The sequence below is a fragment of the Cnephaeus nilssonii genome (assembly GCF_951640355.1).
Source record: "Cnephaeus nilssonii genome assembly, chromosome: 3".
Taxonomy (NCBI): Eukaryota; Metazoa; Chordata; class Mammalia; order Chiroptera; family Vespertilionidae; genus Cnephaeus; species Cnephaeus nilssonii.
The window spans coordinates 29,397,288-29,417,196 of NC_137074.1; the positions used below are offsets into that span (position 1 = coordinate 29,397,288).

General features: G+C 37.4%; 1 protein-coding gene across 1 annotated transcript in view; it reads left to right on the forward strand.

Moving 5' to 3' along the window:
• Positions 1 to 19,909, forward strand: part of LOC307097279 (EGF-like and EMI domain-containing protein 1) — a gene marked incomplete at both ends in the record, with an annotated part of 417,408 nt that overhangs the window by 385,108 nt on the left and 12,391 nt on the right. Inside the window, 4 exons of the mRNA XM_079767268.1 lie at positions 6,588 to 6,707; positions 8,458 to 8,580; positions 14,788 to 14,925; positions 19,159 to 19,281. Of these exons, the coding sequence (XP_079623394.1) occupies positions 6,588 to 6,707; positions 8,458 to 8,580; positions 14,788 to 14,925; positions 19,159 to 19,281 (504 nt within the window). The remainder of the gene's footprint in view (positions 1 to 6,587; positions 6,708 to 8,457; positions 8,581 to 14,787; positions 14,926 to 19,158; positions 19,282 to 19,909) is intronic.

Sequence of the window (19,909 nt, forward strand, 5' to 3'; positions counted from 1 at the left end):
TAAGTGTGCAAGTATAGCAGCACAGTAGTAAAGGTGTGCGTAAATGTTGGGGGAACCCACGTGAATAGCACCTAAGCCAGCCCAGAGGTGTGGAGAGGGCTTTTACAAGGCAATAACACCTAGCTTTTGAAAGAAGAGTAGGAATTGATCCAAAGAAGAGAAGTGCCAAGGTCCCATTATACTCTACATTGTATAATTACTGCACAAATGGAGAGCCCATTATATTTCAATTTCAACAATTACAGAACCTATCAGAATTTTAGAGTGCATATTTTTATAACCATGTGTTCAAGTAATTTTTCTCAGCAAAATATTTCTTTGGCCAGAACATGTTTCCTGATAAAATGCCATTGTATTTTCATGTGTAAAGATGTGCATTGTTTAGCCACATGGGTACTTTGTTAAACAAACCCTAGGAGTAGAATCATTGACTCTGAATCATGTTTGAAAGTCAAGAAGTTAGAATCTAAAGAGAGATAAAATCAGGGACTCTAACTAATAAGTGCCTTTAACAAATGCTCTTGGGCCTATAGGAATGTGCATAGAGGTTACCAATATATATTTCTGAGAAAGTGATTTCTCCCCATGACTTCTTAATCCTGTCTTTAACTGCCAGAATTCTGGTTCCTGGAAAAATTCTGGGCTGTTTGAAATTGGTGTAACTGATTATAATAAAACTAGAAGCCCGTTGCACGAAGTTTCGTGCAAAAGACCTTCCTTCACCTGGCTGCTGGCACCAGTTTTCCACCAGCACCAGTTTTCCTCTGGCCACCCGCCGATCGGAGTGCCTCCCGCCAGCACGATCGGCCACCCCGAGTTCCTCCAGCGCTGTTTCCTCTGGCTGCCAGCACGATCGGCCACCCTGAGTTCCTCCAGCGCTGCAGGTGGAGGAACTCTGGGTGGCCGATGGTGCTGGCGGGAGGCACTCCGATCGGCGGGTGGCCAGAGGAAAACTGGTGCTGGCTGAAAACTGGTGCCAGCAGCCACCCCAAGTTCCGCCACTGGCGCCTTCCGCCGGCCCCATGGGTCCTCCCGCAGCACCGGCCGTTGGGCCCACTCCCCGCCAGCCCAATCGGCCACCCCGAGTCCCGCCCCCAGCCTCCCAATGGCCCAATCGTGGGCATAGTGGAGTGATGGTAATTTTCATATTACCATTTTATTAGGTAGGATAATGTTTAGCTGCTTTAGTGTACATTTGCACAAATTCTAAAAGTGTACTTTCCTTAAAAATTGAGAAGTGTAAATTGGCCCATATAGTTTGCAAGGTAGATACATGTTTAATTTTATAAATAACTCAAAACTATCTCTCTAGCTGTACTTGCAATACATCATCTGAATAGTAGAATTATATGGAAAAGATACATTTGAGATAAATATTATAATTAGAGACAACTTTTGAATTGTTAAATCTTATTTTTATCTCATAGTTTTTAAAAACCCAAATAAGGTTTGAAGTCATAATTGAGAATACATAAAATATATTTTTTGCTCAAATATTTTCCAAAATTGTGACTAATAATTGTTTTTTTAAATGATTTCCAGAATTTGAGCTGTTCATGATAAATTGCTATATATTATTTTAAACTGCTGTTAAACTAACATATTTAGTGAAATATGTTAGTTTATCCATACAAATTACCTTGTTATTTATGTTCTCCAAGTCCCATAGGAAGTGAAAAAGAAACAGCAATTTCTTTTTAATTTGAAACATCTTAAGTGTGTATAAGCATGTAAGATACTGAGGGATTTAAGATTGCAAAGTTGGTGAAAGATTTTATCCCTCGTGCATTCAGGGTGACTGTTTTGAAATTAAGCATTTTCTTAATAAAATACACATATTTTTATAATCTTCAATAAAGAGATTATTACACCAAAATTCAGGAGATCTGGAATTTTTACTTTTGACCCTATCATTTATCCACTTAAAATCTTCATTGGTTTACTATTGAACTTACTAGTAAAATAAATTTCAACAAGATACAAGCATTCATTTTTTATCTTTTCTTCTCCTTTATGTAATGAGCTTTTTTGTCCTTTGGATTCTATTAAGATTTTCTCTTTATTACTTGTTTTCATCCATTTGTTCATGAAGTATCATGGTTCAGTTTTCTCTGTTTTTATTCTGCTTGGGTTTATAGAGTATGTGGGTTTAATTTTCTTCAAATTTGGAAAATTGGTTATTTTCTTTCAAAGTTTTTTTTTCTTTTTCTAGTTCTTCTCTCCTTATGAGATTCTAGTTATATTATATGTTTTTCCACACTGGTCACTGAAATTCTGTGTATTTTGTTTTCATATTGCTTTGCTTTTTTCATTATGCTTTTTTTTTGGAGATAATTTTAGGTTCATCTGCACTTTTATCAGATAGCATAGAGAGAGCTCATGTACATTTTCCAGTTTCTTCCAATGGTGACATCTTGCAAAATTATAATACAATATCACAACCAGGATATTGATATTGACACCGTCAAGATTTTCAGACCTTTTTTTATTACCACAGGATCCCTCATGTTGCCATTTAACAGCCATTATCACTTTCCTTTCATGCGTATTCCCTCCCTAACCTCTAACAAATACTATGTTATCCATTTCTATAATTTGTCATTTCAAGAATGTTACATAAATAGAATTACATAGTATGTAACTATTATGGATTAGCTTTTTTCACTCAGCATAATTCTCTGGAGATTCATCCAAGTTATGGCTTGTAGCAGTAGTTTATAGTATTGCATGGTATGGATATGCCAGTTTATTTATACATTTTTATCTGGATTGATGTCAGTTTTAGTGGTATTAATAAGACTGATTTTTTTCTTAAAGTTTTTTTAGTTATTTTTTACATTTAAGTTTTTAATCTATTTTTGTTGTTGTTAAGTTTTTGTAAGATCTGAAATTTAGGTCAAGATTTATTTGGTTGCCTATACATTTGTTAAAAAGGTTATCTTTCTTCATTAAATTGCTTTTGACAGTACTGGGATTTGCTATAGAGAAGTTATATTTAGCCCTTTTCTGGAAGGATAACAACACCTTATAGTTAAAGACCTTAGGCATTAATGACAATAGGAAATTAAAGTAAGTTTAGAGAAAAGGTTCCCAGATGTAGTGGTTGATGAGAAAAGCATATCAAAGATAATTAAAATTACTTTATAATCTTGCTTCTGGTAGAATCAATCCCTCATTTTTCAAGGGTAAGAGGAGACATTACCTACTCATTGTCTTGAGAGCTGGTGATAGGGGGTATGGATTAAAAATATCAAGTTTCTAATATAAATATAGCTGTATAAGTCAACATCTTCTTCTCACCCTGTGACAAAACATACAGATGCAATGAAGGAAACAAACAAAACCAAAAAGGTCCTGCAAAGATGGAGGAGAGGGTCAAATTGTGGGGGCAGATTGAATCTGTAGACTTAACTTTAAGAGTTTCATAGAGAGCTGATACTAGGCAGAAGCAACACAAGTAAGAAAAAGATAGGGAAAGGTAAGAATAAAAGGAAAGCAAATATAAATATTAGTATAGAAATTCATGGAATAGAGAATAGAAAAATAAGAGAGAAAATTAATATAACCCAAAATTGGTTCTTTGAAAAGATAAATAAAACTGACAAACCTTTAGCTAGAGTAACAAAGGAAAACAAGAGAGATGACTCAAATTATTTAAAACATGAATGAAAGAGGGAACATCACTACTGACCCTCAGGAAATAAAAAAGAGAATAAGGTAACACTAAACTGTATCACAACAAATTGGATGACTTAGATGAAATGAACAAGTTCTTAGAATGACAAGAACTACTGAAAGAGACTTCTAAAAAATAAAAAATCTGGTTAGACATATAATAAGTAGAGAGATAGCGTTAGTAATTTTTAAAACTTCCCATTAAGAAAAGCTAAGACCCAGATTGTTTCAATGGTGAATTATTCCAGGCATTTAAAGAAGAATTAATGTAAGCTCTTCACAAATTATTTCAAAATGTAGAAAAGGAGAGGACACTTCCCAACTCATTCTATAGGGCCAGTATTATTACCTTGATACAAAAACCAGACAAGAAAAAAAAAAAAACAAAAAAAAAAACCAGACAAGGATTTAATAAGAAAGGACACTGCAGACCAATATAAATATGAATATGAATATAAATCCTATATAATAAAAAGCTAATATGCAAATAGACCGAACAGCAAAACAACCGATTGCTATGATGCACACTGACTACGAGGGGGCAGATGCTCAATGCAGGAGCTGCCCCCTGGTGGTCAGTGTGCTCCCACAGGGGGAGCGCTGCTCAGCCAGAAGCCAGGCTCAAGGCTGGCAGGCGCAGCGGCAGTGGCAGGAGCCTCTCCTGCCTCCGTGGCAGTTGGACATCCCCTGAGGGCTCCCAGACTGTGAGAGGGCACAGGCTGAGCTAAGGGACAACACCCCCCCCCCCCGAGTACACGAATTTCATGCACTGGGCCACTAGTGTAAATATAAATATCCTCAACAAAATACTAGGAAACCACATCCAACAATGTATAAAATGGAATATACACTATGATCAAATAGGATATATATCAGGAAAACAAGGTCAGTTCAACATCTGAAAATCAATTGATGTCATATACCATATCAATAGAATAAAGGACAAACACACATTATCATCTCAATAGATGCAGGGCGGGGGAAACACACTACAAAATCAAATACCCTTTTGTGGTAAAGATAACTCAATGAACTGGAAATAGAAGAGAACTTCTTTAACCTGATAGATGAAACCTATAAAAACACACAGTGAACATTATATTTAACTAGAGGCTCGATGCACGAAGATTCGTGCAAGAACGGGCCTTCCTTCCCCTGGGTGCTGGCACTGCCTTCTCTCTGGCCTGAGCGGCCTTTCCGCCTTCCCACGCTGCCCAAAGGCCCAGAGTGGACAGGGGGTTGTGGAACGCCTTCATCGTCACCATGGCGATGACGCAAGCATCCCGCCCCACCTCTGGCAGCTCAGCGCCTGCCATCTTTGTTGGGTTAATTTGTATACCCACTCCTGATTGGCTGGTGGGTGTCACGAAGGTACAGTCAATTTGCATCTTATTCTTTTATTAGTGTAGTCTAGGGAAATTTTCTACCCAAGATCAGGGAAGACAAAAATCTGTTCACGCCACTTCTTTTAACACTGTACTGGAAGTTCTAACCAGAACAAAAAGGATAAGAAAATTAAAAAAAAAAATCACCCCAATTAGAAAGGAGGAGTTAAAATAACTCTATTTGGTGATGAAATCATCTTGTATGTAGAAAATATTAAGGAATCCACTTACAAAAATATTAGAACTAATAAAAGTTGCAGGAAATAAGGTCAACATATAAAAATCAAGTAGATTTCTATGTACTAGCAAAGAACAATCTGAAAGTAAAATTAAAAAAACAGTTCTATTTATAATAGCATCAAAAAGAATAAAATGAGTAAGAACAAATTTAACAAAACAATGCAAAAATTATATACTGAAAACTGTAAAACATTGTTGAAATTAATTAAAGACTTAAAATAAATGGAAATACTCCTCCTAATTGGTCTGCATATTTGACTCAGCCTCTCCCTAAGTAAAAGCAAGGAGCAAAACAATGTCTACTGCTTCTGAGGTGATGATAGATAGATAGATAGATAGATAGATAGATAGATAGATAGATAGATGATAGATAGATGATAGATAGATATTTGTATTACTTATATTTTAAGAGTCTGGAAGGATTTACAAGAAATGCATGAAAGCATTTATCTATGGTAGTGATTGGATTAAAAGGGGAGAATGTGGAGATAACGTAGCTTTATACATTGTTTTGCTCTTTGTATTGTGCATTATATTTTTTACATATGGGGGAGGGCAGGAGTAGAAATTCTGCAGCCCCACCCTAGCAGCCTTTAATGTAGACAAGGCTGGATTCCCAAAGTCAGACCAGAATCACTTTACCCATAAATTAGGTAAGCTCTGTGTGGAGATGTTCCTGGTAGGATGTGTGGCCTCACATTAATTTGGATATTCAGAGACTAAAACTAATACTAAAGAGCAAGTGAGGGAGAGAAGGAGGCCAGCTGACTAATTCCAGAGAGATCTGAACTTCTTTCATTCATTTCCATGGCAGCTGTATCTAAGACATACCCCTGTCTCTCCAGTTGGCTTTGTTTCACACAGTGAGGCAGAGAAGGTCTAGACGTAGTAAGAAGGTTTGTTTAAGGATGATTCTGCTGCTCAAAGTTGTAGAAAAGATGGAGAGAGAAGGAGGGAGAAGAGCAAAGGTGTATGGAAGATTTCTGCTGACTCTATTTAACTTTGGGCAGCAGGTATACTTTTGGAAAGAGTGAAATTAAGCTACTTCTTCTTTGGCCTTGATCCATGTTTCGATTTGTTCAGACTTTGGAGTTCAGGTCACACAGTGGGAAACGTTTTGATGAATTAGTTGCAGCTGAAGTGGGAATGAATTTTCAAGTGTCCTCACCATCTTTATATGAGAAACCCAGTGGCCCCAGTTCCCTCTTTACCTTTCTCCACCCTTCCACTCTATATAACTTTCTCAAGTTAATTAATTGCAAACTATCACTGCTTAATTGCTTTTAGAGATGGACCCCTGCACAGGTGCGAATGGATGTGCCCACATCTGTCAGAGTGAGAATGGAGTGGCCAGGTGTGCCTGTCACCCAGGCTACCAGCTGTCTGAAGACAAAAAGGCCTGCAGAGGTAGGAAAATGAATCTGATAGCTTAATTATGTAATTGTTTGAAATTTTGTGGTAATGCAGTTTGAATAGTTAGAGCAGCTAGGAGAAAGGTGTTTTCATTTATGCTTAAAAGGGAACATTTATACTCTTATTTGATCATTCTGAAAAGTATTTTATGATACTATAAAAACTCAGAGACATTTTTAATTACAAAGAAAAGGTCTGGGGTAGCTTTAGAATTAATGTGTTTTGGTTTCTGTTTCTCATTCTGAAGTGAGTTCCAGAATTAATATCTCAAAACCTTCCATAACCACACCGGGAAGTTTTTCATGTTATTTTAGGCTACAGAAGGTATGGATAACCTTTGAAAACCAAGTATGTCCAAAAGAGTGTTCTTAGAGGTAGGGATAATTGAAACAAAAAAGGAAGGAAGGAAGGAAGGAAGGAAGGAAGGAAGGAAGGAAGGAAGGAAGGAAGGAAGGAAGGAAGGAAGGAAGGAAGGAAGACTATAAATCCAAGGTTACATATTTCTGTTTCCTAGAAATAACAAAACAGCCATACTTCAATTCAAAGATGAAGTGATAAATTATTTGATGACCAGAACTGATAAATGACGTTATTCCTGTGGGACAGTGTTTTGTTTTAATAACTTCTGAGAAATCGCAGAATCCTTCATTTTATCATAACATTTTCATGACATGGGAAATGGTATATTTGGATTAATCATAAAAATATCAAAACGTTTCCTGACTTATGGGACTGATAAATACTTTGAGAAAATGAAAAAGTATTAAAGAGTGGTGTTAGGTGTGTTTTTTTTTTCTTTAAGCCAAAACTAAGATAGAATTTTCTGTGGACTGTGTTAACACACTTTTCTGACAGAAAATGTTTCTACTTTGGTCCTCTGTTTACATAGCACCTGCTTCGCTCAGCACCTGGTACAAAATAGGATCTGTTAAATATTTATGGGAAACTGACAAATATATACATATATAGATATGTACATGCACCTATATCTATATGTATATACATATATATAAAATCTCTTTCAAAGTTTTTATTTAAAACCATTCTTCTTAGAAAGTCTATCCCCCTAATTACTGCCTACTTAGGGTTTTAATGGGCATTTCTCTTAAGTGCCCTGGTACAGATGACAAGGAGGACCTTCTAATGGGGAAAAATGATGGTGAGATCTATTCATCTAAAGGGAAGGAACAAGGACTACCTGGACCACGAAATGAAGTGACACTGAATAGACTTGGCTTTTGGTGTCAGGAGAGAGGGCACCACTGTTTAAATAGCACGGCCTAGGGACAGTCACAAGTACAACATATATTGTAGATTGCTAAATATGAAGGCCTCAAACCTGCCTTATCTATGGCCATACCTGCTGACTACCTTAAATGAGGGAAATATCATATTTGGTTATGAATATGATATATATTCCAAAGACAAGTTATAATGACTGCTACCTATATTATTAGGGGATAGATAATGTCTATATTTTTTACTTGTGTTCTTTTCTCTTTCTACCAATTAATAAATACTAGTAGGTTGTAATAGAAGTAAGTGTTTGAGAGCATAAGCCTACACTAGAATTAATGTCATTAGCAGTTAGTTTATTTGTAAATATGGAGCCGTTGGAATATTTCACTGCCACACTGGACATGGGGGTGGAAGGGGAAGGAATGCTTTAGTTCATTTTTATAGTTTACACATAAATCAGAATTCAACCTCCAAAGACAGCCACTGTGTGTGTCTCTCTCTGCAGACATAAATGAGTGTGCAGAAGGGCTTGCTCACTGCGGCCATCGCTGTGTGAACTCAGTGGGATCTTTCACTTGTGCCTGTCACCCTGGCTCTGAGCTGGGAGCTGATGGAAAACGGTGTTACAGTAAGTGGCAGCAATCACAGCCCTGGGAATGTGTGACATTTGACAAGTATTAAACAAGAGTAATGAAAGAACAACACTGAATATCTTGCCAATGCAAAGCTCCTGAGAATGTTTGCCACTGGGATGCAGTAGGGATGAGAGCTTAGAAGTTCAAACCTTTTATTTATTTTAAAGAAACAGGCCCAGAGTCAATAGAAAATATGTGGAATCTAAAAAAACAAAATAAACGGATGAACAAAATAGATCCAGAGACATAGAAATATGGAACAGACTGTTGAATGGCAAAGGGAAGGCATGGGGTCGGTGAGAAGTGACCAATCAATGAACTTATATACATACTAGAGGCCTGGTGCATGAAAATTCATGCACTTGGGGGGGTGGTCTCTCAACCAGGCCTGCACCCTCTCACAGTCCGGGACCCCTCAGAGGATGTCCACCTGCCGGCTTAGGCCCATTCCCTGGGGGATCGGGCCTAAGCTGGCAGTCAGACATCCCTCTCATAGCCCGAGAGCCCTCGGGGGATATCCAACTGATGGCTTAGCTGCAGTCAGACATCTTTAGCGCTGCCAAGAAGGTAGGAGAGGCTTCCACCATTGCCACTGCGCTTGCAGGCATCAGCCCAGCTTGTGGCTGAGCAGAGCTCACCCTGTGGGAGTGCACTGACCACCAGGGGACAGCTCCTGCATTGAGTGTCTGCCCCTGGTGGTCAGTGCATGTCATAGCAACCAGTCGTCCTGCCATTAGGGTCAATTTGCATATTACCCTTTTATTTTATAGGATATGCATAACCCTTGGACACAGTCAATAGTGTGGTGAAGGCCTGAGGCAGGGGCAGGTGTGGGCTAGAAGGGGTCAATGGGGGAAAAAGAGGGGACCTATAATACTTTCAACAATAAAGATAAATTTTAAAAAAGAAAAGAAAATGGTCAGCATAGTGACACCCAGTGTAACCAGCAAGGGCTAAGTCTCAAGTCCTCTGACATGGAGCTCCCTTAGACCCATGGCTCTCCCTATGAAGAGTCTGCCTTCCTTCATCCCTTCTGCCATGCAGTATTTATCGAACTCTCATAATTCCAATGTAAAGCTCAAGGAAAAGGAACTAGTATGAGGGAAGGAACCAGCAGTACAAGGAGCAGCTCTAGATTGTACCAAAATATCAGACACACGGGATGCTGTAGTACCTTGCCTGTCGGCCCTTTTCTTATTCCCCATTTTTTATTCCTTTCTCTCATGCCTCTTTAAGCATCTCCTTCCACTTTTGCATTCTCTTTCACTGACTCATCCTCTGCTCCTGTAATCCATGTCATCTAACCTTTGCTTCTTTCTCACCTAGGCTCAATCATATAATGTAATGTATCCCTTACTACAAATATATTAAAATGTTAATGAGCTGAATTATTAGCTGCTCTTAATAGCTCTTGCAGCTATTTCCTTCTCTCATGTCTTCCCCACTGGTCTGCTGATTAATCTATAGAGGGACACACTTTCTACTTAACTACCTTTAAAACCATCTGATACAGATTCCTTCATATTTCATGTTTTCTGTCTCAATATTTCCCATCCTCATCCACCCTTTTCTTCCCCTCTTCTTCTTCAAATTACAGAATAATATGCTTTTTTATTTCTTTGTATGCTTTCCTTATCTCTGCCTCTCATGTGATCATGATATATCAACAATTTCTTATTCTTCCTCATCTTCATCCTCTACCTTTTTTCTCAGTGACTTCTTCCCTTCCTTCTCCACTTCACACCTATACCTTAGCAGGAGAGTTTTGCTAGGTTTAAAACACAACCATGTTAATTGGCTTTATTTGAAATTCATAAATCTCAAATGAGTCAGGAACATGGCTGGACAAAACTATGCTATGGAACATGTCCACTTTCCTCACCATCAAAACCAATGTTGAATTTTTTTTTCTCTTCTAAATCTTTATATCACCCCCTCTTTTGCCTTTATTCTTACCTTGTCTCTGATGTTATCAATAAGATGGTCACCAACCATGATTCAAGCTAGCAACTGATTTGAAATAGCTCATAGAATTATATGGAGAAGCCTTGACTCCATTTGCTATGAAGGAAGTGGACCTGTCTTCTCCATTGTACTTTGGATTCTATTCCCTCTCATTATCTGAAGATCCTTACTGATGCAGTTGTGTAGTGGATCATTCTTAGCAGCTTGTGAACATGCTCCAATAGCTCCTATCCTGGAAGTATACTCTGACAAGCCTACGTGCCACCAGAGCCTTCATGTGATCACCTTCACAGCAAATGTCAATGTCTCCTCCTCATCTTATATTGTCTCAGCATCTCAGATTAATCAGATTATCACCTCTACCTCAATATGGTCAACCATGACCTCTGTGTTACCAGACTGCCTGTTAACCTCTCTGCTTTTATGCTATCTGACCTCTCAGCAGCTTTCAACTCAGTTGACTAATCCCCGTTCTTCTTGAAATACTTTCTTCTCTTCCATGTGTTCACACTTTTCAGGTTTTTCTCTCCATCTGTGGCTACTCTCTCAATGTTAAATTTATATTTCCACTTTTTTCTTTAACTACATGTGAATATACCAAATTATGTACTCAATATCTATATTTAATTAACTAATAAGCATTGCAAACTTGACCCCAAACAAACTGCTGATTTCTAGTCTCAGTTCCAAAGATGCTCTTCCCATTCCTTCACATCTTGGTGAACTATTTATTTAATGTTGAAGCCAAAAAGCGAATGATACAAAATTAGTGAGAACCGGGACTTTAACTGGGGTCTTTAGGCTCCAAATATACTATCCTTTCAACTTCATCATATATTTTTTATACATATATCTCTCTATCAGTTTTAATTAATGAAGAAGAGTAAAAATAGTGATAAGTAGAATAAATAATTTCATGTTTTTACCTAAGCTCTCATGAACAGACACACTTAGAATCACTAAATTCTTCATTTTCCTCCATTGCATAAAATTCTGTTTCTTTGATGCCTGGGTCGTCAGTGAAGCCTTAAGGTCTGTTGCTATATTTCTACTCTGCTTAAAGACATTGCAATTTTGCTATGGTGATATGTCTTCTAAAGAACAAACTAAATAAAATGGTAGAGAAGAATTTACTACTAATTAGAATACAACTTCTTCTGAAGTAAGCCTTTCGCTTAATGCCCTGAGCCAGAGAAATGTGGATAGGTTTTTCCTTCTTATTAATATTTTGGCTTTTTAATGTGACCAGGAACATTTTTACAAATATCTATATCTATATCTATATCTATCTATCTATGTGTATATATATATATATATATATATATATATATATATATATAGCCAGCGACCTGAATGCCATAATGACCAGAACGACGGGTTGCTATGATGCGACTCTACCATTTTATTTAGTTTGTTCTTTAGAAGACATATCACCAGTGAACCAGCCCAATCAGGGGGTGGGGCCAGCCGGCCAACTCCCTGAGGCCCCTCCCCCTGGCCGGCCCCACCCCCGATGGGCCCCCACCACCCCGATTTGCCCGCAGCTCCTCCCTCAGCCAGCTCTGCCCCCAATCAGCCCCCCATTCCAATCAGGGGCAGGGCCACCCAGCCAACCACCCATGGCCCCTCCCCCAGGCTGCTGGCCCCCAATTGCCCCCCCCATTTGGGGGCAGGGCCGGCTGGCCCACTGCCCACAGTCCCTCCCCACAGTCAGTCCCACCCACAATCATCCCCCACGACCTCAATCGGCCTTCAGCCTCTCCCCCCAGCCAGCTCTGTCCCTGATCAATCCCCCCACACCAATCAGGGGTGGGGTTGTCCAGCCCACAGCCCCTCCATACAGCCAGTCCTGTTCTGAATCAGCCCTCCCACCCCAATCAGGGGTGGGTCCCGCCGGCCAATCACTCACAGCCCCTCCCCCAAGCTGGCCCAGCACTGATCAGGCCAATCAGGGGCAGGCCCACTGGCCAACCTCCTGCCGTCTCTTCCTCCCAACAGGCCTGGCCCTACCTGTGCACAAATTCGTGTACTGGGCCTCTAGTCTGAAATAAAATCTCTTGTAATATGACTGGTGCATTCTCAGTTATCATGAAAGAGGGGCCAGTATTAATAAATTATGAGTTAAAGGCTTTTTATAGAATTTACTTGGAAAAGCAGTTTACCCTAGAGTTGAAAACATTTGGTTGAAGTGTGGTTTTACATTTATTTTTCTTATGTGAATATTTGGCTAGCCAAATTCTTTGTGCAGCTCTCACCAAACCTCAATATTTACTAACTGACATATAGAACTTTCTTGATAAAAACTAGTATTTTGAGTGGTTTCAAAATCTGTAGGTGGAGTAAATGTTTTGAGAGCATGGTAATGTTTAACAATGAATTATGTGTCCTTTATATAACAAGTATATTTTAGGAAAATATTGTTTTAACACTTTCTTAGGAAAACAATATTTTGTATTTATATAATCTCTTCTCAGAGGCTCTCACAGCATCAGATCCCCATGGTGCACTGTGCATGAACTATCACTGTTTTATGATTAGAAATTGGTTAAATAAGACTTCCCCCAAATTTCCAAGTGATATGTAGTTTAACTTAAATTTAATGCACTTAAGGAGATATAAAGAGAGAGAGTAAATAATAATTATTTTTTACTTATGAGAAACTACAAGTGTCATTTTAAAAAGTATTTTAAAGTGAAATTTTTTAAGTACTATGGTTAAACATCATCATCTGTATCAAGGACACAAAATCTTATCTTCTACTGGGCAGTTATAGATCTGAATATATCCTTGTTTTAGTCTCCTATATATTTATATTTTAATGGTGTTATAATAATATTATTTATATTTAAAATAAATTATTACCAGAAGCCTTAGAGCTGCATTGATCACAGAAAAATAACAAGAATAGGAGCCAACATTTGAAAGATGTCTTCCTAAAGAGTATATGTTAACGTATGATGAAAAATCAGTTCCTTTCATTATTTCAGTCTTTCCTTTAGCTTTCTAATTTTTCTCAGACCTAAAATAGCTGTTTCTAAACCCAAAGGGCTTCTTATTTTCAGCAATAAATTGGTTATCATAATTCTTTTTTGTTTTTTCAATTATTCATAACCTGTTTTTGAACATCTGTTATCAGCTTGGTAATAGAAGATAAGGATGGCATGAAGAGAGGCGCTCTGGGACACACAGGCAGCTGCCTCCCAGAGCCTGGAAGCCAGGGATGAGGGAGGATCATTTCTACACTGTAACTGTACAGGGACTATAGCACATACCTAGCAGTTTCAATAGTGATACAGACTTTCAAGGAGTACCACACTCCCAAGTACCTTTGCCGTTCTCTCTCATCTTACTTCTTTTAAAAGATTAAGGTATTAATAATGGAAGGAAATGAATCAATGTAGACACTCTCATTAATAAGAATTTATGTCTAAGCAACACAAATGAAGAACAATAGAGGTCAATGATAAAAATAGCAGAGTACCTAAATTCCATACTTCTAACCGTGATTCAAAGCATTTTTAAATTTCCTCACTTAGAAAATGATTGATTATAATGCCTGTGTTCTCAGTACAATTGGCATCCATATGGTGAAGCTGATGTCACCCAAAATGCCCCAAATTAACATGTACTGGGATCAGCAAATTGGTTTTCAGAGTAATAGTGTGTTTGTATAATAAGTGACTTTCATATACCTCAATGCTAATTAGCACATTAACATGTTATTATTTAAATATGATCAGCTAATTCATTGGTTTTGTGTTCATACTTCTGTTTCAAGGCTATTTTTAACAGTATTTTCAAGTACTCCTAGCCTCTAGAAAGGACAGATAATAACATATTATTAGCTTGAGAACAGAAGAAATGTCAGCTGGCAGACAACCTCTGTGATTTCTGATTATTAATTCAATACACTTTTTTTTAATGTCCTAGAAATACTGAGAATCCCCAAAGGAAAATGTCATTTAAGATAAGTGTTTAATAACCAGTGGTGGACTATTTCCCTTTCTACACCACTTTGTCAATTTAATGTTACTTATAGGTTTATTAGTATTTTGATATTGTATAGACATTTGCAATCTTGAATAGCCCCTTCAGACTTTTACTTTTATATGTGTAGAGGATTGATAAATTTCCAATAAAGTGTGTTGTCCTCCCAACAGACTATTCCTCTTGTTGACATATATTCAGGTTTCTCTGCTGTTATGCTAATAACCCTCTTCTGCTTGTTTGGAAAGGGATTGAATTGGAAATTGTCAATAGCTGTGAAAAGAACAATGGTGGTTGTTCACATCACTGTGAACATGCACTTGGTGGGCCCCATTGTTCCTGTAACCATGGACACCGCCTTGATTCAGATGAGAAAACATGCATAGGTAATGTATGGTAAATGTCATCTTCCTTTAGACCTGTCCTGGATTCATTTAGCCCTTTCCTTTCTAATACTTATTGCTGTAATCTGAGCTACATCTCTCAAACTGCATGGAGAAATAAATCAAACAGTCTCTGGCTACTAGATAAATGTGAAAGAAATATTACTTGGCAGAAGACATCATTATCTTTGGATATTTACTTTAAAGTGAAAGGAGCTTTAAAACATTTAACAAAATATTATGGACTTAGTTTTATTTCAGGAAAATATTCCAAGACCTATCTAACCACTGAATGCAATTTGTGCTATCACGTAACCTACTTCTTTGTACCCCATGCAGAAGCTCAATCATATGTATTTCCTTTTCTTTTTTTGTAAATATATTTTTATTGATTTCAGAGAGTAAGGGAAAGGGGGAGAAGAGAGATAGAAACATCAACCATGAGAGAGGATCTTTGATTGGCTGCCTCCTGCAAGTCCCACACTGGGGATTGAGACCACAACTTGGACATGTGTCCTGATCAGGAATTAGAATTGAACCGTGACCTCCTGGTTCATAGGTGGATGCTCAACCCCTGAGTGACGCCAGCCGGACTGCATTTCCTTTTCAACTTGGTGATGGCTTGGATGCATGTTCAACTTTGCTATGACAGGCACCTGCGTTCCAAAAGAAAACTTTAAAATTCTTTGGAAATCCCAGCTTATTAAAAATGCATTTTTAATAAATAACTTTTCCAACATATTATTAGAACTCATATCATTAGAGACGATGAGAAAAATAAATTTTACTTCAACCTTGCTTCATAATGAATGTGGAATCTAGAGCTTCTGAGAAAAGGGAATATCTACTAAAAACAGGGAGAGTGAGCATCAAATTATATCATTATATGCTCTGTGTCTGAGAGCACCTACAAGCCCCTCTAAAGCAATTTGCCATTATTCTGGAATTAAGTATCATATTTGCTTGTTTTTTTTGTGTGTGTTGCTTTATATTACCTTTCTTAAAAATTATGAGTACTAAAAAAATATTTGACCATTTTATGCTACTCAGTATGGTTAGAGACAAACTGGAGTATCATAAAAGAGGTGAATTTCAAAGGCGTAAGTATTTGGGATTTCTTTTCTTATGTGACAGTATGAGTTTCAAGGGATTTTGAAGTTTTCTGGTTTCATAAATTATTTAACCAAAACAATGTCATTACTTATATATTTTGATCCAACATTGCCTCCTGCATTTTTTTGAGTCTACAGTTGCTACCTTAATGAAACCCATTGCTTTCATTTCTTCTTCTTATGTAATGAAAAACTTGCTTATATTTTTCTACCTTGCTAATACCTATATCTCTGGAAAAAATAAGGGGTTCCTTTTTTTCTTTCTCCTTCCCTTCCTTGCTTTCTACTTGTCTTTTCACTAAACCTTTTGTTTGTGACTTACAATTTCATGTCTTTCCTTATTCTTTGAAAAGTACAATTCAGTAAAATTCTTATTTATAACTAGAAAAAATAGCATCTGCCAGGGTCAAAATATAGAAAATTGCATATTTATGAGATTTCAACATGACATTATATTGTTTATGGCTTAAGTTTATTTCATTTCCCAACAATAAATAACACTCTTTCCTAAAGACCAAATATTCACTATAGTAAGGCAATGAATTGTTTGGAGGGTACACATACAAATTTTGCTTATTTACCTGAGAACAGATTAAGGCCATGGTTGATTTGTAAAAATATTCATATCTGGAGGAAATTAAAGAATTTTCTTTTTAGCTTATTTTAGGATCAACATTTTTTTATATTTGAGAATGTACAAATAAATGGGAAAATAAGTTGTCCAGTCTGCAAATTGTCACCCTGTCTTCCCCAACTCCAAAAATGTTTTAGGGCTAAAACCTAGAGATGCGTTAACACAATTTGAAAGACAGCAATAGAAAATCCAAGTGTCTGATCAGCAGTAAGCTCTCTACGTTTAACCATCATTAGATATTAGAAACAAATTTTTTTTCTAACCTTTTGAGTTTGTTCAACAGCTATGTATGGGGGTCACATACAAAAGATCATTTTTTCCAAGGTTTAATTTTCACTCTTTTCTGAAGTCAAAACTGAAATTTTTAATTGTTTTGCCTGGCTTCAATTGAAGCTCTATTTTTGATGAGAGCTAAATTTTTATGAATAGGTGAATTTCTCTGCAATTGGCAATACTGACCAATGTAAGAAAAACATGATTATCAGAGAGGAGGAAAATAAAATGAAAAAATTTAGCAAGCAAAGATCTTACCAAATACGATCTGAAAATAAGTCAAGGAATTTAGGAAACAGGTGATTAAGTGTTGAAGGAACACAGCATTTTAAGAAAGGCTTGTGTTGTAAGAAGGGCGGGGTTTCAGGTGAGTTTCAGACTAGGATGGTTTACATGAGACAAGCTAGAAATCACCCCAGAGGAATGATGATGGAAGAAGTATCTAAATGGAACATAAAATGATAGACTGTGGAGCTCACTTTCCAATTGTGATACATTTGTGCTCCTAGTACCTGAGAACAAGGAATCCTGAGAAATATGTGTTTGGAGGCTCTGTTAGTATTTGAGAAGACTTTAAAATATATATATTTTTATTTTTTTAATATATTTTATTGATTTTTTTTACAGAGAGGAAGGGAGAGAGATAGAGAGTTAGAAACATCGATGAGAGAGAAACATCGATCAGCTGCCTCCTGCACACCCCCCACTGGGGATGTGCCCGCAACCAAGGTACATGCCCTTGACCGGAATCGAACCTGGGACCCTTCAGTCCGCAGGCCGACGCTCTATCCACTGAGCCAAACCGGTTTCGGCAAAATATATTTTTTAAAAAAACCATTAAGGATAATGTTTTAAGTTAAATAAAACTGAATTATTAAAAGCAATTTTGCCCTCTATATTCATGCTATTTAATCCAAAGGACAAAGGATGGTTTAATAAAAGAGAGGAAAAAATATCACCTAGAATTTTGTGACTAGCACTGCTTCTGACATTTTGCAGGAGAAAGAATGTTTTGTGTCCAAATGACCTTCCTTTAGAAGTTTTATGGTGATCCCTCACCTTAGATAATTGACTGCATTTTCTTTCCTCCCTTTCCTCTTGTCTACATTTCCTTACACTGGTACCCTTTCCAAGGTTAATTGAGATATTGACCTTTTATATCTGTGGCTGCTCATGTAGTTAGGGAGCAATGGGACTTTGTAAACTCAGCACTGACAGGCCACCCAACATACCAGCTCAACAAACACAAGGTTGAATTGAACCAAGAGCCTATAGCCAAAAGCCCAGACCACCCAATTCCCAGGCGTCTATCCTAAGGGAAACAGTGGGTGAAGAGTCTGTTGCTACTCCTTGGACAAGTATGTTAGGAATGATCACCTCAAAACTCAAGCCAAATTGATTATTCTTTGGCTAAATGGTTTCAATTTGACTTAATTCTGGTGCGTTTTTCTTTTCCTCAGAGCAGTTATGTATGTGGACGAAATATTCAGGATTGTAGAATTCTGGGATAACAATGCTGAAGGACACTTAAAGAGCATCACTTAGAAAGCTGTTTATCTGATAGGACATGCCAGGGTAATGTCACCAACAGTAAAATGAAAAACCCTGACCCCACTCATCCTAGCCAAAGCATCATCGCAAAGTTCAAGCAAATCCTCTGAAATATTCTACAATTCAAAACACAATATTTAAAAAGATTGTCTGCCCTCTCTCCAAATTGCAGCTGCCACTTCTCTTCCCAGTTTTGTGAATTCCATTTGCTTGCAAAGTTCTGTCATCTGAAGGTCTAGAACAAGTGTAAGACTGCCTCCTCTTTGCTCAAATGTTCACTAAGTGGAATTCTTGACTCTTCCTCTCAAGCTGTTTTGATGTTGTTGTTGTTCTTCTTCAAGTTCTCTGTTTATTTAGTCAAATTGCTGTTTAAAGTGGAAAAATAGCAGAAATCTCTTTTCCTGTGCTTATAAATGCATTTGGAGATTATTTACATACTTTTAAAAATAAATGACAGGCATAGGAAAAACATGCAAGAAACGTAAATGCGAATGTGAGCCTCATTCTTTTTGTGTTATAGCTGCTTTGATGTCTGTACAATGTAGCCTGAGAAATAGAAAGTGAGTAGTAAAACAATCTTAATTTATAAGTGAGGCTTTAATTTAATTCTATAGGCCAGTGAAATTCCTGTCTCTGAAACAACAGAAATGTCCTATTCCCCTTCAGACCTTGATGAATGTGAGAATGGAGAAGCCTGCTGTGCCCAGCTCTGCATCAACTATTTGGGAGGCTATGAATGCAGCTGTAAGGAAGGCTTTCAGATCAGTTCTGATGGTTGTGGGTGTGATGGTAAGTTCCTGAGATCTAATATGAAATCACTGGTGCGATGAGGCAATCAGTGAAGGAGGAACATGTGAGGAAGGGGGTTAGGGTGGGAAAGGAAGGCCTTTCCTGAAGAGACTTGGATGTCTACCTGTTTCTACCATTTACTATCCTATGAGCTTGGGCAATGAAGTGCTCTGAGCTACAGATCCTCACCAGTAAAGTGAAGACAATAATAGGATTCGTTTGTACATTAAAGGAAGTAATAAATGTGAAGTGCCTAATACAGTGATTGAGAAAGAGAAGTCACTCATCTAAAGGCAGCTATTATTATTATAACTTATTGGCCCATAATTCCTTTACCTAACTTAATCTATATTGGCAAGTGAAAGGTTCTGGCAGATCATAGCACACTGCCATACGAGTCACTCATGACAATCTTGCCTGGAATTAGAAAGTTGGTGGCTGAAAATCATTTTAATTAGAGAATAGTAACGAGGATTGCCAATTCATTGCCATGGTCCAAATCTGTATCAGAATCTTTTATATATGATGTTAATTTAACTAATGCAAGTTTTAAGATGCAATTTTATAATTTTCTAAGTTCCTTGTTAAAATTGGTTCACTTACCTTTCAGATAATTTCTAGATTATGT